The sequence below is a fragment of the Lates calcarifer genome, linkage group LG1 (assembly GCF_001640805.2).
Source record: "Lates calcarifer isolate ASB-BC8 linkage group LG1, TLL_Latcal_v3, whole genome shotgun sequence".
Taxonomy (NCBI): Eukaryota; Metazoa; Chordata; class Actinopteri; family Centropomidae; genus Lates; species Lates calcarifer.
The window spans coordinates 7,760,564-7,784,578 of NC_066833.1; the positions used below are offsets into that span (position 1 = coordinate 7,760,564).

Genomic DNA, 24,015 nt, shown 5'->3' on the forward strand with positions numbered 1-24,015 from the left:
TGGTGGGATTTGTTGGGTCTCTCTCTGTAAATACCTATTTTAAAGAGTACGGTCTAGACCTGCTTTATATGAAAAGTGCCTTGAGATGACTGTTGTTGTGATATGGCGCTATATAAATAAAATTGAATTGAATTGAATTGAAACCCAATCTCTCAAAACCAGAAGAGAACGCATTACAGGAACTCAGAAACCTACATTCCATCATCATTAAACCAGCTGACAAAGGTTCAACAGTGGTCCTCATGAACCGATCGGACTACATCCAAGAAGTTACCAAACAACTACAGGACCAAAACTACTATCGACAACTAGCTAAACCCATTTTTCCACAAACAAAAGAGCGAATTCACCAAATCCTCAATCAACTAAAAACAAATGGGTTCCTAACTAAATCACAACTCATCTATCTCAAAGGACAGGACCCTCCCAGACCCTGATTTTTCTACCTACTTCCAAAAATGCACAAACCCCCAGATTCTTGGCCAGTACCCTTCAGAATTCCCCCCGGAAGACCAATAGTCTCAGATTGCGGGAGTGAATCATATGGCTCAGCCGAATTCATCGATCATTTTCTCACTCCCCTGTCTTTGAACCATCCCAGCTACATTAAAGATACCAATGATTTTATTTCCAAAATCAGAACCCTCACAATCAAACCATCCTTTTTTATTCACGATGGATGTGGAAAGCCTGTACACCAATATTGACACAGAACTGGGCATGAAAGCAATCAAAACAATCCTTCAGAAACATCCAGACCTTAAATGCCCAGATAGAACACTGTTGGAACTCTTATACATTAACCCCACATGCAATGACTTTGAATTCAATGAAAAATACTTCCTACAGACCAAACGCACTGCCATGGCCAGCATACGCCAACATATACATGCAGAATGGGAAGAAACGGTCTTCCAGAAATGCCCTAAGAAACCAAAAATATACCTTTGCTTTCTGGATGACATTTTTGGAATCTGAACACATTCAGTTGAAGAATTTGATGAATTTGTAAATATTTTGAACCACCACCATCCATCCATTAAACTTCAACCCAGTCTACACAACTCACAAGTTAACTTCCTGGACACAATAGTTTTCAAGGGACCCAGTTTCCTGGAAACTGACCGGCTTGACACCAAGGTCTATTTCAAACCAACAGATTCACATGCCCTACTCCACAAAAAAAAGTTTTCATCCAAAACATATCTTTAAAGGTATTATCAAATCACAACTGTTACGTTTTGAATCTGCACCAGGACCGAGGACAGGGAACTAGCCACTCAAATCTTGTTCAGGGCCTTGTGCAACCTAGGATATTCCAGATCCTTCCTTCGCCAAATCCAGAAGCAAACCTTCTCAAAGGGAACTCAACCAACCCCAGGGACGCCACAGCCTGTCAAACCCCCAATTCCTATCACATCAATATTTTCAATATTTTCTTCTCACTGCGTCAGATCCCACACAATTCTGAAAAGAAACTTTGACACTCTGATGCACAACTCAGAAGTCCAGAAACGATACAGGGTCATTTCAGCATTCAAAAAGAATCCTAACTTGAAGGACCTACTAGTAAGGGCAAGACTCCAGCCAGAAAAAACAAGGTCCAAACGTACTAGAACAGCCCCTGTTGTAACCAATCATCAAACTAAGGCACGGTTCTTAACACAACCAGGACTCCACTTGTCCACCTCCAATTTTGTATACCTCATATCCTGCCGACAATGTGGGGCAAAATATGTTGGACAAACCAAAAACACTCTAACAGTACATCTCCAGGCCCACCAACATAATATCCAGAAAGGATTAAAAAGCAACACCCCTTTAGTACAACACTTCCAACAACATGGACTCACCAGCATCCGGATGATTGGACTGGAAAGCCAGGAAGGTTGATCGACAGGTCAAAGGAGCCACACAGAACGACGGTGGATCCAGAGACTCAACTGTAAATACCCACATGGATTGAATGAGTTATCCTGAAAAGAATCCAAGAAGAGACATTGATTTAATCAGAGACTGGTCCTTTCATATTTCAAAAGAGACTTTCATAAAATGGCCAAGAAACAGAACTGTACATAGTCCAATTTAATTATTATTATCATCATCACCTTTTTTCAAAACCGGTAATTAATAAAGTTTGACTGAGCTTAATTGGCCAGTCTTAAACAGTTTATTAGTAGCATAATATACATTAGTTCATCCTTTCCCATTACCTTTCAATAAAAATCTCAAAATTGAAACAAGTTGTTTAATTGTTGAAATTATTAAATTGTTCAAATCTTAAATACTTAATAAAGACCAATAAAATCTAAAGAAGACTTATCAATTCTTCTTAGATATATAAAATAATTTATTAGATAGCATAAGGACCAAAAAGGAAACAGTAAGGAGAAACAAAATAATTGATCTTATTTCCCCAAAACACTTAGTATATAACATTTGAATCTGGAATGAGAACAGGCTCTCCTTGTTTGACGAGAATAAAGATAAGTATCATAGATACTATTTAATACTCATCTTCAGAACCATTGAAGTCTAACACCAATCTGTACCTAACAACAACCAATCTCCCTTCTGACTCACCCTTATTAAAGAAACTTTTCTCTCTCTCTCTCTCTGTCTCTCTCTCTCTCACCTACCACAGAGGTTTTGACCTCTGAAAAACAGTAAAATTGAACAGGAAACCTTTATAGGATCCATAATGATCCAGATGGAGAATCCATATTCAAACATAAACCCATTTTCATCTATCTTCATCTATTTTCATCCAGTTCATTCACTTTCATTTTTTTATGTATATTTTCATTCATTTATTTATCTATTTACTTGTCTACTTATATATTTATCTATTAACCTTTTTCACCTCTTTAAAAGACATTTTCGATGCCATACTATAATCACATTTTCAATGCCATGCATTTGACATTTTTTTATTGCATTTTTTTTTACATTTTCGACGCCATACTATACTATGATGTTTTCAGCACATTTTCGATGCCATACTATAATCACATTTTCAATGCCATGCATTTGACATTTTTTATGACATTTTTTGACATTTTTGATACCATACTATACTATGACGTTTTTATCATGTTTTTGACCACATACTATACTATGACATTTTTTATGACTTGCTATACTATTGAATCTTTTGACATTTTTACTATTTTTAATATAGTTAAATGGTTAGAAAAAGCAGTAAAACTTCATCTTTTGTGTTTTCACAAGGTTTCACTAATCTGACGCTGTTTTACAGAGACTTTAGTTGGTCTGGGAAAATCTAGTTCATATTTCACAAGTCTGAGTACAGTGTCACTGATCGGTCCCTGGTCCAGTGTGATCTAAATGTGAATAAAAACTCTGTGTTTTAACATTAGACCAGTAAAAATCGTGTTACTGTTTTTTTCAAAACTGAATCCAATACGTGTGAATATAGTTCTTTTTCAAACACCTCTGCAGTAAAGATTCTTACTAATGAAATGTTATTTCCGACAAAAACGCACCTCTGTACACAGTTTAGTATTTTCACTTCCCAGTGAGGAGGTGCAGTTTTACGAGGTGTCGCTGAATGTACCACCAGCCCGTTTATGCTTTCCAGGGAGACCTCGACTAGACGAGGAGAAGAGGAGCTGAGAGGAAACCGTAAGTAAAAGTAAAGTAAGTAAAATTAATTTGTGTTTAATACAAGTATTCCGTCGTTCATGAGACGCCTGTTACAGCGTATCAGAGTCTAAAAACGACCTGGAACTAAAACGCCAGCTGTTTTGCCGTATTTTAATCGCATACCGTGACAGTCGATAAAGAAGGAAAGTTGGTATTTTCATTTCCTCTTCAGCTTCAACGTTAAACCTCTTCATCATGTTTGTGCTTTAGATTTACTTGTTTTTCTGAATAACACATTCACTGATGTGACATGAAAAGTAATAACGTAATAACTATGTCAGGTTTGTTAAGTAGTGTTCACACTCTAAATATAAAGTATTCTGTCGTCCCCCTGGAAACAGGACCGGGAGTTAACGGTCGTCCTGTCGTTCACAAGAAGTCGACGAACGTTAGTTAGTTACATAGTTTGGGTAACGGTAATTAACGGTGTTCATCAGATACTTTGTAGACTACACACTTTTCTAAAAAGAAAACGTGCTCAGCGAATTAGATAATAGATAAGTAATGTCGCACAATGGGAGGAAGTCCAGTTTCCTGAAAGAAGCCAGTCAACGGAAAAAACTGTAACAGAGATTTAACAGCTGTAAAGTCAGAGGGACGTGGTCCTGTATGTATTATCATTGGAGCTGACCTGAAATGATCACAGCACCAGGCGACAGAGGCAGAAACCTCGAGCAGGCATCTGCCTCGATCGATCGGGTTGAGGGGTGGAGGTTGTGGTGGCGTTTCAGCATCTGTGGAAAAGAAAAACAGCCGTAATGTTCCATTAGCTGTTGGTTTTAATGGGTCACATTATTTTATCAGTGTTATAATATGACAGTAAACGCGTTATTGTTTAGGATATTTTAGTAATAAAAGCTTTAACGTCTTAGCATCCACCTGTTACCCAGCAGTGAGGGTTTGGGTTAGGAAGGGTCAAGTGGTTAAAGTAATCTGGGGTTAGACAAGTTTTAGGACCTCAGACTCAGAGAGGATGGAGCTGATGACATTCAGTGGAGGTGTTGAGGATTGAGCTGTGGGTAGGACATGAGCTAACATCCGTTTTTTTATATCCAAATGAATGAGAAAAGTCTGACAGGGCCATGTGGACTTATCAACATGTCACTGTAGGGTTTCCTCAGCAGACTGTAGTCTGTTTGCTCTGATATCTGAATAAACTGAGACACAGACTTTCAGTGGAGTATCGTACAAATACATTGAGTGATCAGATTACATTCCAATACAACAACACTACAAACTACACAGTCAGAAATCATACCAAGGTTTAATAAACAATCAGACACAAAGGTTGTATTTATCTGTTTTAGATTGTGATGCAGTGTGTTGTGCTGTATGTTGATAATTAATTTTATTTTAATATACTTTACCTCTGCCCTGAGGTTTCTGCATTTTTGATCTTCTAGTGTTTAATTAAACCTTTATCTTTTATCTTTCCTGTATTTATTTTGTCTCTTTTCTGTGGGTGAAGTATTATGTTTTTTATCTATATAACAAACGAGGTGGCTTTCTATACAGGTAACAATCAGGTGTTTGTACAGTCCAGAGCGAGGTGTGTTTCTGTAAAGCCACGACCTCAGAGCTGTTTGCTCATGTGACTCATTGATAAGATGTGTTTGAAGCCATGTTGTCATCAAGGTGAAGAGGTTTTAGTTTAGACTGTGGAAAAGCTTCAGTCATAGATGTCACAGCATGGAACGTTACTGTGCTGATTACCAAACACACAGATCTGACACTTCAACATGTGCTCTGTCTTCATGAATATTGTAAAAGGCTGTTTAGGTGAGTCATCAGTTTTCTCAATGAATGTTTCCTTCTCCTTTTCTTACCGCTGACTCAGCCCTAATAAATCTGTTACTTTAAGGCCTCAGATATAGGATTATGTTTTACCACTGTGTATAGTTAGTGTTGTAGCCTAGAGCAGCAATAATTAGCTGATTAATTAGTCAAGTCAATTTTATTCATATAGCACCCATTCACAACAGAAGTTATCTCAAGGCACTGTGCATATAGAGGAAGATCCAGACCGTACTCTTTATCTTATAAAATTTCAGATAATTAAAATAGTTTAAGTCAGTTGAAGTGTTTGATGGTTGCAGCTCCTCAGATGTGAGGATCTGCTGCTGGCTCTTGTCTCAGCTACAGAGAGTTGATCTAAGTGATCACCAGGTCATAACTCTGTTGCCCAAGTGATCAGATATAAACAGAAAAATCTAAGTCATGACAGTCACAAGGTTTCTCCCCTGACACTGAGCCTATAGCAGCAGTCAGGTGACGGTCCCAGCTGAACACACCAGGAACACAACAACCAACGCTATTCTGCTAACACACACCAACTCATCACACCTTACACCTGTGCTGTGTCTGTTGGAGAGAGGTGGAGGATATCAGGTATTGTCAGAGGTAGAGGGTTAACAGATCATCTGTTAGCTTCACTGTTTGTGATCAGAGCCACAACATCACCAGGGACCTGCCTGTTAGAATCATTATCACTGTGGGTTAAAGTGCTACAGCAGGTTTTCCCCTGGAGATGTTTGATGGAACAACCAGAGAGACGGAGCTGTGGTTCTGTGCTCTGAAAAGTACCACAGGTCCACTGATGTTAACAGATTGGTCCTGCTGCTCCAGCTCTGAACCTCAGCCTGATGAGAGTCTGTAAATCATGTGTCCAGCATCAGTTTAATAAACCATCAGTCAGTTTTGAGAATTATCACATCTAATTCTCTCAAGTTTAAAGTTTGATTTCTGCTCCTGAGAGAAAGACATCAGATGTTAATTGTGGTTTTAAACTTTTCTTTATGGTCAAAACAAGAAACAGAGGAGTGTTTAACATCATTTAACTAATCTGAGAAAAACTATAGAAACTATTGTAATGATAAACTCTAACTAATTTAAAACATGACTGAGATGCATGTTTCTATTCCTGTGATGGTATTCACAGTTTTTATATCAGGCATTTCTTCTATGTTTTTTAAGGAAAATCCTATCATTATTTTACATTGCAGTGTGATTTTATATCAGGATAATTATTGTTTTACTGCCCAGTGCTGGATGATAAACTCTGACTGAAATATCAGCTTCTAGTTTATTTCTTTGTCACCTATAAATCGCTAACAATCTGTTTACATTTTGATCTGCTGAGAAAAACAGAAGTTGAAGCTGTGACAGGGCTGTGGGGATGTTGTGTACTGTGTTTAGAACATTTCTTAACACTGTTGTGTTGCTTGTTTTAGAAAATGGTCCAGTAAGAGCAGAGGATGCCAACTATGAGTCATAGTAGTCCCAGTCTGTGGACTCAGCTCCCTCAGAGCCGCCAGTCTCCCTGTGACCGCTACAAACACGCCTGCTGCAGCCATGATGGAAACATCTACGTCCTGGGAGGCAGAGACAACCGCTGTCTCAAGGACTTCTGGAGGTACAACGTCGGTAAGAGTGAGATTCACAAACTAGATTCACTGAGATCTGATGGGTTAATGCCAGTGTTCTACATGAACCAGTTAAATTAATGTGTCCATTACCTCAGTCTGTAACGAGTGGACAGAGCTGAGCTGCACCGGTGAAGCTGCACCAGAAGAACTAGAGGAACATTCTATGGTGGCTCATGAGGTACATTTTTCTATCATCACTTTCAACAGTATAAAAAGATGCTGATTCTACATCTGTTAATATAAGTCAGTCTGTGAATAATGTGTCTAAGGGCTCTGACCATTGCAGGGTTTCCTGTACGTGTTTGGAGGTTTGTTGGATTCTGCCTACACCCAGTGCAGATGTGTCCTGTGGGTATTTGACATCGGTGAGTTTCACAGTGGAAGAACACGGTGCAGCACTGACAGTGTTCAGGATGTCAGCACATTCTCAGGCTCCACAGACTGAACGTGTTGCTGCTTGTTGAATCCAGTCTCATTGCTTCAGAGTTGTGTGTGAAACCTCTGTAAACTTTAATTCACTCTGTGTTTGCCACACCACTTATCTCTGAAACAACACCTTGTAAATGTTTGGACTGAGGACAAAGTCAGAGTAACAGCATGAGATAAAAGATAGTTAATCTTTTTTATTTATAAGATAAAATGCTAGATTGAATTATTACATTAACTATATTAATGAATTCTATGATTAGCTGTAATTAGATCAAATGGTCTGATCTCAAGAAAAAAGTACTGATCTGAACTGATCTGAGTGATAGTCAGCAGCTTAAACTGCTGGAATCAGACCCAGAAATTCACTGTGGATCATTTAAAGAAAACCAGTGTTCATCTCTGATTAACCTGTATACCATAACCATACTGTTCGCTATATTTATCTGTAGCTTCATTCTTCACCTAAACTCTACTTTATTTCTCTGTTGTGTGTTTCAGTGAAGCAGAGATGGGTTCAGTGGCAGGGAAAGACAAGCTCTCCTCAGGTACAGAGATGATCTGACACAGATATCAAACCACTGTCATCTCCTCTGGTCACATTCCCTTCCAAATATTGTTTTAATATGATAATAGTTGCCTGTTCAGCACTGAGTCCTTGATATAATGTAGTGCTGTAGTGTAGTCAGCTGGTAAAGAAAACTACACTCTGAGTATCAAGTACTGAATGAAGTACAGCAGGAAAATAACTGTTTTGACAGCAGGAAAATGACTGGAAAATGACTGGCAGCGAGCCTCAGACCTCATCACTGTAGTGACCTTTTAACAGATGTTTGACCAATTCTAACAGATGTGTGTGTACATGTTTGTATATGTGTTTCTGTGTGTGTGTGTGTGTGTGTGTGTGTAGATACAAATGCCCACCAACAGAAAAGGACACAGTGCTGTGGTGATCGGTTCTGCCATGCTGGTGTATGGAGGCTTCATAGACATGAAAGGATCCTCACAGGACTTCTGGAGCCTGGACTGTGGTGAGATTAAAGTTGATTTTACTCTAATAAAAAATTCAAACTGTTTTGAGATTGCAGCAAACACTGGACCACTAGGTGTCACACCTGACTCAGCAGATGCTCCAGAGTGGAACATAATGAGACTGAGAGTGTAGAGACTCCAGTTCACAGGGTGGCAGTAACACACCTCTGACTGATGAACACTAAAGAAGAAGAAGCAGAGAGTGAAGCGGCATCACAATCATAGTGTTTTTATGTCTCGCACAACCATTCAACTTAACGTTTCCAAAGTTGTGTTGAAGTAGAAAACAATGAGCAGATATAGGTGATGGATGTTGAAGCAGAAGGTCCAGAATACTGTCCCTCTGGTCCGTCTGTGCAACAGTGGAGCCTTTTCATCAGCTTCAGATATGAAATGTGTCACATCAGTGCAGTTATAATGACAAATATTAGTTCAACTGGTTTAAGGTACCATACTGGACCAGACTGCCAAACCAGAAATCAACCCAACTCACCAGTGTTACAGCTACACTTACACATTTTTAAAGTTGTAGGTACTTCAGCTAAAGTCTGTGTGTTCTGCGGTCAGAGAATCTGTCAGGTATCAAAGCACTGATAACCAGACAGTCACAGAACAAAGGCCAACCTCTGTAAGTTTACCTCTGAGACACAGCAGGTTCTTACATACATTGAACTGAGACAGGGAAACTACTGTCGACACACAGCAGGGATGAGGGATGTTAGCACCTGACAACTTTGATGACCACACGCAGTCATCTGCATTAACTGTACACACTGTGTTTATTTCAGACACCATGGCTTGGTCCCTGCTGAGTGACTCCCTGCAGGGCTCACTAGGACCAGGACCCAGACACAGTCATTCAGCCATGGCCTACCAGGACTGCATGTACCTGTTTGGGGGTCTGAAAGGTTTGCGGGAGCAGAGAGACTTCTGGAGGTGGAGTTCCACCAACCACATGTGGAGTTCCCTCAGAACCAAGTGAGTCCTCACTTTGTCTTTTGGCTGTGGCTCCACACCTGAAGACTGCTGAGGAACTTTAATAGTAAACAACAGCTAGCAGCTAACAGTTAGCCTGGGAGCTAGCTGGTTAGTCTCTTAGCATCAGCATGTGAAGCAGACAGCTGTTAGTTTGTTTGAATGATGGCCTGAAGACGCTGGTTTCCTGCTCACAGTGAATGAATCCTGATGTTTAATGGCACCATTGATCAGTAACAGTCTGACCTTCCACCAACAGCTGGCTGCTTTGGTTTATTTAAAACAGTTTCAGGAGCTGATATGAATTCTCCTGATTCTTCAGCTACAGTATTTGTTCTTTAAGTATAATGTGAAAATTTCCAGCCTCTCTCTGTCACAGCAGGGATCACATACAGAAAAAGAGGAAAGGCCAATATACAGGATGAACATTATTTTGTGCGTTACTTCCTGCTGACTCCACTTCTGGTTGTTGTCCTCAGGTCCGGTCCCTCCAGACTGATGGGCCATTCAGCTGTGGCCTACAAGGATAGTATGCTTCTTTTTGGAGGAGGTGAGAGCCAGAGCTCTCCAAAGAACTGCCTGTGGAGGTACAGCTTCACCACTCACACCTGGGGGCAGGTCGCCACGCTGCCAGGCTCCAGCCCCCCAGACAAGATCCACCACTGCTGCACTGGACTGGGTCCCAGCTACAAGTCCAACACCAGCAGCCAGTCCTCCAACTCAGGACTCCATCCCAGGCTGCTGGATGACAAACTCAGGCCCTTCAAGAACAAGTGTTTCCCTGCTCCACCTCTCACGTTTCTTGGCTCAGAGGGAGCGATAGAGCTGGAGACGTTCAGCCTGAACAAGTGCTGCAGCACCAGAATGCTGAGCGACAGCAAAGAGGGCCTGATGGGGAAGGATGCACAACACATGGGAAACTGTTTGACCTTTGAAAACAAAACTTTCCGCAAACAGTGGGGCTGCACAGAGGAGGACCTGCTCAATGAGGATATCATCCAGCACCTGCCTGATATGCTGCTGGTCCTCGGAGGAAGACCCTGTAAAAGTCACAGTCCTATCTCTGTTTGGCAGATGACTCTGACCGACTCCTGACAGCGTCAGGGAAATAACTGGATATATTTATATAATACTGTGAATTGATATGTGATGATTTGTGACATGCACATCCTTTTTACAGAATTCAAATAAAGGATTAGAAAATGTCTTTAAGAAAAGTCACCACCAGCTACTGTGTGTAACTGAAAACAATCCAGTACATACACAGGTTGTGTCTTTGTGTTGTCAGGTATACAGTGCACTGAGCAGACTTTACTACACAAACATACAAACTGACTGCTGTGACAGTTTGGTGTTCAGCCCCATGAGCTCCCACATCTGTTAAAGATACTGCACAGCTGCCTTACATACTACAAACACATAACAGAGACGATAATGGCTGGAATATGACACAAGATGGCGCCAGAGCTCCAGAGTTTTGCTGCTCATCTAACTAGTAACTGCAGTGAGTTCAGGCACAGGAGATTAACGAGGTGACTCATGGACCTGAGGTTAAAGTACAGCTGGAGCCCATCATAAACTAGTCTGTCATTAAAGAATCTGTCTTGTTGTCAGATGTTCTCCGGAATAGAAATCTGATGTTTGCTCAGGGAAGAATTACTGTGAGCACAGAGGCTTGTGTGAGTTAGTTTAAAATTAATTCTCAATTTACCTCTCATACACACTTTGTTTCCTGTTGTTTAACACAGTGTCCAGCTGTTTTAAGAAATTACTCATTTTTTTTTGTTGTTGTTTTTTTAAACTATATATGTGCACCATACAGTATTTTAAACATTTATATTTATGATTACTTCAGTGTGGCTCAGTGGGCTTGGAGACCGAGACCGAGAGACAGATTAACACTAGTTTTAGTCTTCTCGTGGGATTTGTTAACAAGAAAAATACAAGATAATCCAGTATTTCTCTCTTTAGGTTGTTAAATTCATCTTATTCTACACAGTCTGACTTTATCCAGCTCTTCAGTTAAAGTATAAAATATTCACCACAAGGGAAATATTTAAACCCAAAACTGTGTTAAATGTGTCCTCCATTGTTTTAAACACATTACCCCAAAATTAAGCAAAACATATTTGGTATCAGTGGAAACTTTGGGAGCTCCACTAGAATTGAAATAACATATAACTGAACAAATAACTGAATTAATGTTTGATTTCTGTATAAGCTCTAACCTTATTAACTCCTGTTACACTTTGACATTCTAATGACATTAAAGGTGTAAAGTGATTCTAAGAGAACATGTCCTGTGTGTCCTGCAGCAGGCCAGCCCGTCCTAATCCATTATTTCATTTGGCATAACATAAAAGTGGTTCCCAGCCTTTTTGGAATTAGTGTTGGCATGAGTTATGAACAGTTCAACCAAACACCATTTAATGTGAAGATGGAATAGTCAACAGGAAACATAAGGAACAACATATCTGAGCTGCTTCAAGAACCCTTATAGGTTCCTCAAATATCCAACAAGGCACTCAAAGAACTTAAAATTACATGACTTTAAAGTAAGGATGATGTTCCTGGAGAAACCCTTGATAACCTATAACCTCCATAGTGGTTTCCAGTGAACACTTTTCTTCAGCTCAGCTTCTGGAGGAATTCCTTTTTAATCTGAATGAGACCTCCAGCACCTTGGAGGTTCCTAAAAGAAACAAGCTCCTTTAACGGTTCTTTCTTACAAGAACCGTTCAATTTTCTAGAGTCCCCCAATGACCTCTTATACTCAACAAAGAACTGAGATTTTCTGTAACAAATGCTCATGACTGGTCTACTGCTGTGTTTTCCTCAGCCTGTGAGAAGAAACTGCAACAAAATCAAATAATGAACTAAAATAATGTTTAGTGTTTAAGTCAATCAGGAAAATGACACCGGGTTCACATAGATCTATCTATCTATGTATCTATCAATCATCTTATTGATGCTGTGTAATGAGAACTTTTGATCTGTAGATGGCGCTATTTGTTTGGTAATCTGAATTCTAACCAGCCATGAACTCACTTGACTTAAGTTCCAGTTTTTTTATACATGACCTCATCCAGATCCTTTATATTAGTCATCCTGCATATTTCTAAATATTCTATTTATACATTTCATTTTATATATTACGTTTATTATTTGAAAGTTTGTCATAACATAAAAGGTCTGATTTCAGGAGGCTGACAGGGTCCTGTGTGGTTTATCATATTAATGTAGATCATGTTTTATATGATAACATGAGTTTGGTCTTTAAAATGTGACCTGACCTCTGCGGAGACTCAACTGTGTCCAAACTAAATCTGCGTCTTCGACACCTGTGATGATCAAATGATGTTTCAGGCAGCAGAGAAATAAGCCGAGCCTCGGGGCTGAAAAACTGATAATAATAATAATTATGCAACCTGTGTGGGGCAGGCGTGTTACCATAATAAAACCTTGTTCCATCAACGGAGTCGTGCTTCTCGGACGTAGTAGTCTTAATAAATCGTTGCATCCAGTTGGTGGAAATCCCCACGTGGTTTCCACTCCTGTATAAAAACTTTGGGTGAGCGGAGCCCCTGTTGTCGTGATTGCAAAGGGAGACCAGGGTCCCAGTGAGCAGCATCTTGCAGGGCGCACGGAGCTGACCCATCCACAGCCGCGCACGGGACACGGTACCCGAGCGCAGACGTTTAAATACACGGGAACTTAGCGCGCGCTGTTTTCTCCTCGGTGGGACCGCAGCTGTAGAAAGGTGGAGTGTTTGTGTTTTGAATGGGACAAACGGGGACCGAACGACTGTGGACGCTGAAGTGTTTTTTATTCAGACAGAACCGGAGAGGCGGTCTGCATGTTTGTTTTGATCGATCCCAGGTCTGAAGTGAACGTGGTCTGGCAATCAGAACTCCTGAGTGCGCCTCGCAGTCAGAGACATGAACTTTTCTTATTTAGCGCAGAGAAGAGAGTCGTTGTTGGATAAGTGAGTGACAGGAGCGGAGTGGAGTCAGGTCTCTGTGTGGTTGGAATACACGGCTTTCATTCACCTCTGTGGATTTCTGCAGACTGAATCAGTGGATGTCCACCCGGAACTCTCACATGTTTTAAATTAAAGTAGCTTTAAGCTCAGTGTGTGTGTTTAATGTGTTCATCCTGATCCTGAACACCAGTTTGGACTGTAACTGTAGGTTTATAAAGAAAATGAGCCTCTATATTTTGGCATTGTCCTGTTTAGTCGCGTGCTCTCTGTCGGTGCGCTGCGGCTCAGTGACCGGGACGGAGACTCAAAGCTCGCCCCAGGAGTCGTGCGCGTCCTGCGGCCTGAGGGCACCGGATCAGTCGGAACGGGTGAACGTGGACTTTTTGGAGGCGGTGAAGAGGCACATACTGAGCCGGCTGCAGATGAGGGACAGACCCAACATCACCCATCCCATCCCAAAAGCTGCGATGGTGACGGCGCTGAGGAGGCTGCACGCGGGCAAAGTGCGGGAGGACGGCCGGGTGGAGATCCCCAGCTTTGACGGGCAGGCTGCCTTCAACAACGAGGTCCAGGCAGAGACCTCAGAAATTATCAGCTTCGCCGAATCAGGTAGTAATCAATAATTAATTGCACACATCTAAACCGACCCCTGGCTGAACCCGTTCACCTTCTGACTTTATACAATAGGCAGCGCAAGGGAGCAGGTGAGATGATAACCCAACATCAGGCTCATTTATTCACAGTGTTTCTGTTTCTTCTGACTAACCAGAAGAGACAGAACAGACGAAACAATGCAACTGTTCAAAAATACCACAAACCAACTGGATCATTATTTTCATCACAGTTCAGTCCTGCCTGAAGACTCGGTATTAAATCCTCCTGCTTCAAATCAAAAAGAAATGACAATAAAGAAAGAGTCCTTAAATTACCCCCATGTGTTGTCTAGGGGATAAAAAGAACCTCTGAATCCAATTTCATCACCAAAGCTGAGCTCACACTCAATACTCAATGTATAAAGCCCTCTTTTAAATACGGACAAAGTCCCTCAATTGGCCATTTATCCCTTCCTCTAAGAATGTGTATCTAACTAATTCTCAGAAGTCCAAAGAGAACACCCTTTCCTCTCTCTTCTCTTTCCCTCTCACACACACCCCCCTCCCTGCACATACACAGGCTTAAATGCACACACACACACACACACACACACACACCTAAAATCATCTGTGTTTGACAGAATCCAATAATTGTCAGTTCAGGCTGTGAGAACATCTTTGACACAAACTGTTAGTTTAACAAAAAGAAAACATACAATTAAAGACACCAAAATAGGATGTCTTAAACACACACACAGGCACCTACACACACACATACATGCACACACCATCCTGTCCACCATCCTTTCCCATTGGCTCTGCCGGTACAATTAGCCTGAATGGACTGCTGGGTCCTGCCTTCCAATGGGAATGATCTGAGCACCCTCATGACAAGGGAACAAAAGCCAAGCAATTATTATAAGAGCACTATGTGTTCCTGCTGAACACAACATGTCAACGTTAAGAAGAAAAAAAAAGCCAGGGAAAACAAAAGATTTTGCTCAGAATAATGCATGAGACATCTGAGTCCATGCAGGGTTGGATTGGGGGAGTGTGGGTGGAGGGGTATGGCACTGGTGATGGCAGTAGAGGGGGGTTGATATTGTGTGTGTGTGCCCATATTGCAGAGTTGTAAAGAATGTTTTTGTCGTTCCAAAGGTTCGCTGGGCTCCTTTGCTTCTTCTTCTTCTTCTTCTTCTTCTGTTTTTTCTGCTTCCATTCTTCCTCACACCTTTGAGCATTTTGTGTGCCATTGTACCATGGAGCTGGCCCCAGTCCCTGCTCCTTAGACCCCGTCTGCCTCCTGGCCAGCTGGCTCTCACCCCCCCAGATCAGATGCTGCCAGCCGGGGCATGGCTCAGAGGCAAGGTCTCCAGAAAGCTCTGAAGCCAGGGGAGCTTGTCCCCCAAGCATGAGGGAGCCTGAATTGTTGTTGTCACAGTTTAGGACAAGGCAGGTTGGGGGTGTGGGGGTGGGGGTGTGAGGTTGGCATATGTTTAGCAAACAGCGAGCCAACAAATGGATGTGGATAGGTGTTTCTGTGTGGAGCAGGGAGGTCAGCTCGTGTCCTCAGCTTCCCCTCGGCACAGGGTTAACCGCGGATCCTTATCTCCGGTTGCGGTAACGCAGAGGTACGAGGTCTGCCAAGCGGCCCTGGGCAGGTGAGGGAAACAATGCCAATCTCCCTTCTCCTCTGACACGGTCCCATGGGTCCTCACTGAGGGATTTGGTGTCCCGTATCCACGGGAGCGGAGCGGGAAGGAGGGAGGGCAAAAGAGAGAGGGGTCGATGGAGAAGTTTAGATCTGCGGTTCTTGATTGCTCACTATGGTCATTTGGACCCAATGAACTTGTGGCGAGTGGTCCAAGACATGGAATTAAGACTTCATTATGGGAGGTCATTAACTCCGGCCCGGTTCCTCCAGAGGATCAGTTGGCAGGTTTACTTCAGGACACAACTCTTTCACCAGGAGCTGTCAGTCATGGAGCTCCTGGACCTGGTCCAGACATTTTCCACATTCACTCACAAGTGTGTGTTTCAGTCAATGGGCCCGGCTGCCTCTGTGCAGCATGTGATCCTATAAATGATTTACGCAACATTATTAAAAATTTCCCTGGAGTAAAGCTGTGACAACAACAGAGTCGTAGTGGCTTTAAATGTTTTAAAAGTCCAGCATCTCAGCCATCCATCCTCTTCACCTTCCTCCCACACATCCTCACCTTTTGTAGAATTCCCGAACAGCCGAGACTCGATTCTGAAGGACGGCTCTGAATACATAATGTTAGAGCTACAAACACTCTGCGCTGAACCCTCGTCCCTCCACGCCATGTGGTCTTTGTCGACAGCGGCTTTGAGTAATGAGCTCTGGAGCTGCCTGCCTCTGTGGCCTCTTCCCTGACTCAGTGGCACAGGTGGAGACACGCTGAAGCAGCTCTTTATCCTCACAAGCCCACCCAGGTGTCCCTGCCTGCCGATACTCACTAACAACCTTTCCACTGTGGGGTCAGGTGAGGCGTGTCAGGGCCAGCAAACACTGGAACAGTCTGCTGTGTAAAAGGAACCTGGTCAAAATAAGTCATGTAGTATGTTGATGTACAATCTCAGTACTGAGGAAGTGATGTGATCAAAGTTGTACACAACATAAAAAGTGGTTAAAACGTATCTGAGTGGTTGTTCGTGCTCTGCTCAGTGAATCATTCAGATACTTCATCAAGTAATAGCTGGATGATCAGTGTTTTATTTCCTCTTTTCTCAGAACTTTAGTTGAAGCCTTTGGTTCATTCTTGACTTTCTGAGGTTGATAAAACAGTCTCACCTGAAGCTCCCTTTAGTAGCTGTTGCTGTCAGTCATACACCATGATCTTCATCAGCAGATGGAGTTTGCTGTTTGTCACAGAATTGCAGATTTTAGAAAAGAGGAAAACGTGGATGAGAAGTCCTGAACAGGAAACTGGACGTCTGCAGCTCTGTGACAACTGGCAAACATTGCTGAAGATGATCATGTAACATAATGTACTGTAATGTTACTCAGTTTATGTTTTAGTTGTAGTTGATGTCCTCAATCTCAAATTCATTCATTGCACTCGGTTCGGTGTCTGCACTGTTTCAGTGTCATTATTCAGTGGTTCATAAAAAGCTGTAGAGTGTGGCTCTGAATCAGAGCTGAAGATTAGTTGAATAATTGATTGAGGATCATTTTTTAAGGAACTTTGTCAGACATTTCCTAGTTTTATCCTCCTGACTGTGAGAGTTTACTGTGTTTCTTTGTCTTATGTAACATTAATCTGAAAATCTTTGGGTACTGAAAAGTTGTTTAGACAAAACAAGTGATTAGATCGAATCATCCTGAGCTTCAGGAAACTGTGATCTGAGATTTAACAGACTCATTAAAAGACAGACGAGTCAGCAATGAAATTAAAGTTAGTTATAGCCTCTGTGTTACTGTGGCAGTAACTGACATGCTGAAATGTCAAAGCTTCTGACTTCAGCTAGTCTGTTTATCACGCCATCACCGAACACTCGCTGCCATGCGTTGCCTCTTTTTCCTGAGCTCGGAGCTGTCGAGGCAAGTATGAACACACGGTGCTGAATGAGGTGAGGTTAGTTACTTGTAGCCCCGAGGGGTCGTTACTGCCGTCGCAGGTAGAAGCTGCTGTTTAGCTGATTCCTTTATGTCAGTCACTTCAGATGGATTTCACCGTACACACTTGATACTGCAGCCACAGGCTTTGGTTCTGAAAAGGCTGATATTTGATGTACTGCTCACCGTGGGGTTGGGTGTGTGCCTGTGTATGGGTGGATGGATGTGTGTGTGACGTGCTGCAGGTCTGCTGGTCTGAACAGGTCCCTGTGTGAATGTAAAGCCGTGGTTTACAGGAGGAAGAGGCATGAGGCGTCTTAAAGAGGGGGGCCCGTCTTTGGTGGCCACCTGTTGACACTGACACACACTAAACAGTCGGCAAACAAAGTAATTTAGCTGCTTTCAAAGCCACTGCTCTGCTGGAGCACATTGTACCAAACCTCCAGAAATAGAAACCTTTCAAGTTACCTCGGGGTAATTTGGAAGACATCATTAGGCTTAGAAAAAAATACTTATAGGGAGAGCCCTTCGCCACCTTTTAGACACCCGGGATCTCTTCATTGTGGTGCTGTGGAAAGTGGCCAGTGTCATGTAAATGGCTTTTATTTTTGCCTCATCATGCTTTTTGCTGCAGAGCCACGCGTTTGAATGCAGGGCTGCAGTGCGCCTGTCTCCCAGTGCCTCACAGGGGGCTTTGTGCTGTCACTCTCAGGGGTGCTTACACTGGAAGGAGGGGGGGTGAGGGGGTGGGGTAGGGTGGGGGTGGGGTTCAGGTTGGGCGCTAACAGCGAACTCAGTGAACCCCCTGGGAGCCTTGGCTGTGTCCACCACCCTCCCACCTTTTCCTCTTGCATCCTTCCCCCTTTTTTTAGCTTCACCTTCCTCCTTTCTGTTCTCTTCCCTCTCCCCCTCCTTCCTCCCCTTCTCTCCCTCTCTCTCCCTTTTTGGCCCTGTCACTTACAAAGCTGGATCTTAGGCCAACTGGGCCTGATCCCAGAACTGGCCTGTAACAGCTGGCCTATCAGGAGCTGCCACAGAGGTCACCTGACACCGTGATTGAGGGAGAACAGTGAAAACAAGAGGAGAACAGATCTTTAAAGACAAAGCTGTGGGGGGGGGGCTTTGTATGTGAGCATATGCTGTGTGTGTGTGTGTGTGTGTGTCTTTACAGCCCTTTCTCTTGAAAGAACAGAGATGTGTTTGATTTTAGTTTCCTGGAGCTCTCAGTCTCCTGTCATGGTCTTCAGCAACAGATGTCACTGATTACTTTACATCTCTGGCCACAGATATTTTTCTGTCTTTACACTGAGGTGTATTAACAGCCGACTGAATAAACTCTTCCTGTTTGTTCCAACAGATGGACACTTGTCCTCCAAGTCCGGGCTGTACTTCCTCATCTCCAACGAGGGGAACCAGAACCTGTACGTGTCCCAGGCCAACCTGTGGCTCTATTTCCGAGTTCTGCCCGTTGGTCCTGAGAAAGGTCTCCGGAGGAAGGTGACGGTGAAGATCCACTACCAGGAGGCCGGGGCTTCGAGTGGCGCAGAGGGAGGCGGCGGAGGAGGAGGAACGCGCCGCTGGGCCCTGGTGGAGAAGCGGGTGGATCTGAAGCGCAGTGGTTGGCACACCTTTCCCCTGTCGGAGGCAGTGCGGGCCGTGTTTGGGAAAGGAAGCCGGAGGCAGGACCTGGAGGTCCACTGCGAGGGCTGCGAGATGGCCAGCGTGGCCCCGGTGCTGGTGGACCCAGGCGATCCATCCCACCGGCCCTTCCTGGTGGTGCGGGCACGGCAGGTGGATGGAAAGCACCGCATTCGGAAGAGGGGGCTGGAGTGCGACGGCACCAGCGGGGGCTTGTGCTGTCGGCAACAGTTTTACATAGACTTCCGCCTCATCGGCTGGAACGACTGGATCATCGCGCCAGCCGGTTACTACGGTAACTATTGCGAGGGCAGCTGCCCAGCCTACATGGCAGGCGTGCCGGGCTCAGCTTCGTCCTTCCACACGGCAGTGGTGAACCAGTACCGCATGAGAGGGATGAGCCCAGGCTCGGTCAACTCCTGCTGCATCCCCACCAAGCTCAGCACCATGTCCATGCTCTACTTTGACGATGAGTACAACATTGTCAAGAGGGACGTGCCCAACATGATTGTGGAGGAGTGTGGCTGCGCCTGAGTCCACCCAGCTCTTCTTCGCTGTCTGAACTCGGAACAGTCAGAAAGGCCTTTTGTACAAACAGGACGTTATATATACGATATATCTATACCTACTGTATGAGCGAGCAACACACACACTGGTGCGTGTGTGCGTGCGTGTTGTTTGCACATGCTTGTGCGAGTGTGTGTATTTATCAGACTGCGTGACTCGCTCGCCGTCCACGTTCGTGTTGGCGACTGGGATGAGAAGGGAATGATTATCACCAAAAGATATTTTGCTCTAGTTTGCCATTTCTAGTCAAAAATAATGGCCCATCATCTCCTCTGAATGAAGATAAAAAGCGCTTAAGGAAAGTGACAGGATCAGCCAATGACATGATTGGCTTCACCCCCCTCTGCTCCTCCAACCCTCTAAGTACTTTAAGCACATGACAGACTTTTGTTTTTAGAAAGCACTGACAATTCATCAGCTTATACAATTCAGAACACCAGCACTTCACTACTATGCCGACAGACACAGTCTGACTGTCCTCTCTGGTGGAATTAGACCTGCAGCGCTTAATGCCTTGCAGGATTAAACACCTGGCAGCAGCAGCACCAGTGCAGAGTCCTGCACAGAGCTGCTGCTGCTGCTGGCATTTGACTACGGGCCTCAACCTTGACTTCCTGCCTGTCCAGAGTGCTGCAGGCCCTACTGCCATGACAACCAGGTGAAGGTAGATCTCATAAGTGCACTTGACTCAGACACAGAGAGAACGGCTTCTTCCTGGGCCCCAAGGCTGGGCGCATGTGGGCCCCTGGACTTGGAGACTCTGGTTTCAGTCCACAGTGCAGTGCAGCACTTGCAGAAACTGAATGCATACCCTGAATAGCACTTGTATAAAGAAATGCCTTCCAAGGGGAACTGAGTGTCCTGTCCTATCACTAAATAAGTGCCACATGAGCTATGCAATGTATAGTAACCTATACCCATACTCCACATCCTCTATTAGACTGAATGCTCTCTCCATCTCTCTCTCTCTCTCTCTCTCTCCTCGTCTGTCTCTTCAGTCCTCAACTCTTTATCAATACTTGAAATGTAATCTTTCGCTTCCTTTCCAAAGCGAATGATTGTTGTGACGTTTGCACTGAAAAGTTGCAGGATTAGTGAAACAAAAACTGCCATTGAAATGTTATTTTTATAGAAGTAAAATTGAATTTTGTTTCAAATGTATTTTAATTAATGTAACCAAAGAGGCCATGATATTTAGTTATTGTACTGAGATGGCAAGGCCACTGAGTTACTGTGTACAATACATGTTGATCATTTTCAGAAGGCCTACCACTGTATCAGGGTATGATATATGATTTTCATTTCTTAGCTCTATTTTCATTCTCTGTTTTGTACAATAAGCAACACTTCATTTTTCATCTTTAATTCTATTTTTGTTTCAGTTTTCTATTTAATAAGAAAGTTATTTTTAGTTCCTGTATAAGAATCATTTAGTCAAATAAATTTCATCTGTACAGTTTATGTAAAATAAAATGTTTTCTTAAATATTTTGTAACTTTAAATTCTTTTCATGTTTTTATATCTGAATCTCTGATACCTTCTTAAACAAAAAGGTGGGGCTGAAATAGCTGACTGCTGCAAGAATAACACTCCAGTCTTCGTCTCCACTGGTTGAAACATAAAACTTCACGTCTCCTGTCAGAACTGAGTGTCTCTCATGAGCTCGAGCTGTAGAACAGTAATTACAATTATGATTAACAGCTTCACTGGCATCCACAGCAGCTGCCAGGCCTTCACATACCTACCTGCTTTTCTCCTGGCTGTGGATGAACAGTATGTTTGCATGCAGATCATTGTGTATCAGCTCGTATCTTTGTGTGCGCAGCATTCCTGAGGTGCATGTGTTCAGTCGTGTAGTGTGTTACATCAGAGCAGAGCTTCTCACACTGTTTCTGTTTCTCAACGCAGGTTTACAGTTGCTATAATGTCAGGAGAGATGTGTCAACACTGTGTAACTGCACTGAATGCCTGCCTGTGCCAACACCTACCAACGGCTCCATTTCATCTAATGTTTCTGTGCAACTCCATCAAAACACATCACGTGTGCCTGTAAAATATCAGCCAGATAATTACTCTAAATGTATCTATTAGGATCTGCCAAGAAGAGCAAAGAGATTTGTTTGCCTGCTGGGCAAATAGCATGTTAGGGAGGGATCAGTGTAAATAACTCTTTACCTGTATGTGGATGGATGAGTCAGCAGCAGCAGAGCAGCAGCGAGGACATCTCTCTGAGGAGAGGGAGGGAGAAAACAAATCAATATTAACGAAGCGTGTGAGTGACAGAAATGATCTGAGGCTGTTTTCTAATCTCTCGGTGGAGCTGAGAGATTAGAAAAAGAGAGCGACGTGAAGCTGTCTCGTCATGCTTCCCAACACATGCCAAAATCTCCACAGCTGGAATGTTAATGGAGCTGAGCAGGAGCTGGAGGCCATTAAACATGATGCTGTTCACTCAGGGACACACACACACAATCAGTGCAGAAACACAATCAGAGGTGTGTGTTTGTGCGCAGTCGTACTTTTTGTATCAGTAATGGCTTCAGTTCAGGTATGAATCTGCAGACCTGTATACATAACCACACTCTGTCACATGTGCTCTTTCGCAGTCATGTGTGCACTATAAACAACACAGTAAACACACACACACTCACACAACCTCTACAACCTCTACTTATCAGCTTAAATAAATACTGTCCCTCTGCCCTTCCACATCTCAGAGCGCCACAGGTTGAGGTCACGACATCTGCCAAGCTGACAGGGTCAGCTGGTTTATCAATCAGCCTGGTCCACATTCAATAATGAATTTATGACTATTCGTGGCCAGAGGCCAGACATTCCTCTGCTGTATGCAGCCTGCATTTGGCTCTGTGGCCTCCAGGTGTATGTGCTGATGATGGATATTTATTTTTCACAGTATCAGAGACAGTTTCCTCTCCACAGGACTGACAGCTGCTCACTGAGCTAATGCACCATGATTTCTGTTTCAACTCCCAGAGATCATGTAAAGGCACTCTTATTCTAAGGATTTATGATGTGGGCCCCCTAAGACAGGAGGCTTATTCCACCCCTGTTTACTTCTTCCTACAACCCAAAGTGACATTTTGACCTTTGGAGCAGCTTGGACTGTGGTCCCTGCGAGCTTGCTCTCTCAGGAGGATTACTGGAGGAGCAAAAAGGCTTTACAACTTGAAAGCATATTTCTGAGCACTAATGAGCGAAAAACTTAATTGATCCAAACATTCTTTATCGGCACATTCTGTATTTCTGCCTTCATGTTTTCTCTTTCTCCTCTTTGGACTAACAGAGACAATAAAAACAGACAGGATGTAACTTCTCTGATCAGTTTACCAACACAACAGTGAAGCAGTGGTTTTATTATTGACATCTCAACATGATAATAATCCTTCATTCAGATGAAGTCAGAGGAGGTGGAAGCAGAAACATTCAACCAGCACCAACACTGACGTTTGGTTTCATTAACACTGCGGGAATCAGGAACCAGTGTGTGTTTGTGTATTTGTATCCACAGTGTCATAATGTCAGGGTTGTTCCTCCTGAGCTTAGAAAAACAACTGAAGCCTTGTCGCCAAAATCCCCCCCCCAAACTATATCTCCCTGTCAGCCCGTAAACCTTCTCACCTCCTCACCCCACCTTCCACCATCTTGACCTCCCAACTCCCAGAATACAGACAGCGCACTCAGGGGCCACAAAGCCCTCATTTGTGTTGTCAGTAGTGGCGAGTGCTAGCCCCCAGACAGTGGGAATGGACGGAGGCGGTGATGGGGGGGGGTCATGGTGCAGATTAATCTCACCTACTGTTTGTTTTCTTTGCTCTCAACTATAATGTGAAGGTTGTTTTTCATTGTTACACAAAGCAGGGTTTATACACAGAAGTCAACGTCATCCCACAAGGTTACAGAGGCTGTCAGACAATCATTCCTTTAACTCACAGGAAAACTCTGGAATGACTGGACCGGGGTTTTATTTTCCATGTTTTTGGGTGTAAATGACTAATAGGGACAAAAACTGAGCAATGAACACAGTCATCACCAACAGCTGCTGTAGTGTAATCCTATGGATAACTGTTCATGTCAACGTACATCCAGTGAAGTTCTTGTTTTTGACACTCT

The 24,015-nt window shown here is 43.3% G+C and overlaps 2 protein-coding genes across 3 annotated transcripts; both read left to right on the forward strand.

Moving 5' to 3' along the window:
* Positions 1–3,543: 3,543 nt before the first annotated feature.
* si:dkey-3d4.3 (kelch domain-containing protein 3) lies at positions 3,544–10,745 on the forward strand. Of its 2 annotated transcripts, none has more exons than XM_018683086.2 (8): positions 3,544–3,660; positions 6,897–7,089; positions 7,187–7,269; positions 7,378–7,456; positions 8,019–8,065; positions 8,428–8,548; positions 9,338–9,527; positions 10,004–10,745. In XM_018683086.2, exons 2-8 carry the CDS (start codon positions 6,921–6,923, stop codon positions 10,617–10,619), a joined length of 1,305 nt encoding a protein of 434 aa, XP_018538602.1. In that variant the 5' UTR covers positions 3,544–3,660; positions 6,897–6,920; the 3' UTR covers positions 10,620–10,745. The 2 variants fall into 2 exon arrangements, with proteins under 2 accessions (XP_018538602.1, XP_018538603.1); XM_018683087.2 differs by having other exon boundaries at positions 3,563–3,645.
* Positions 10,746–13,090: 2,345 nt separating this feature from the next.
* inhbb (inhibin subunit beta B) lies at positions 13,091–21,343 on the forward strand. The gene is made up of 2 exons (XM_018683085.2): positions 13,091–14,115; positions 19,037–21,343. Exons 1-2 carry the CDS (start codon positions 13,728–13,730, stop codon positions 19,849–19,851), a joined length of 1,203 nt encoding a protein of 400 aa, XP_018538601.1. The 5' UTR covers positions 13,091–13,727; the 3' UTR covers positions 19,852–21,343.
* The last annotated feature ends 2,672 nt before the right edge of the window (positions 21,344–24,015 follow it).

Excerpts from the sequence above, each read along its gene's own strand:
- si:dkey-3d4.3 (XM_018683086.2), top strand. The coding sequence starts at position 6,921 with ATGCCAACTATGAGTCATAGTAGTCCCAGTCTGTGGACTCAGCTCCCT. Across the intron at positions 8,066-8,427 it reads GAAAGACAAGCTCTCCTCAG|ATACAAATGCCCACCAACAG; the intron begins GTACAGAGATGA and ends GTGTGTGTGTAG. Across the intron at positions 8,549-9,337 it reads CTTCTGGAGCCTGGACTGTG|ACACCATGGCTTGGTCCCTG; the intron begins GTGAGATTAAAG and ends TGTTTATTTCAG.
- inhbb (XM_018683085.2), top strand. The coding sequence starts at position 13,728 with ATGAGCCTCTATATTTTGGCATTGTCCTGTTTAGTCGCGTGCTCTCTG. Across the intron at positions 14,116-19,036 it reads TATCAGCTTCGCCGAATCAG|ATGGACACTTGTCCTCCAAG; the intron begins GTAGTAATCAAT and ends TTGTTCCAACAG.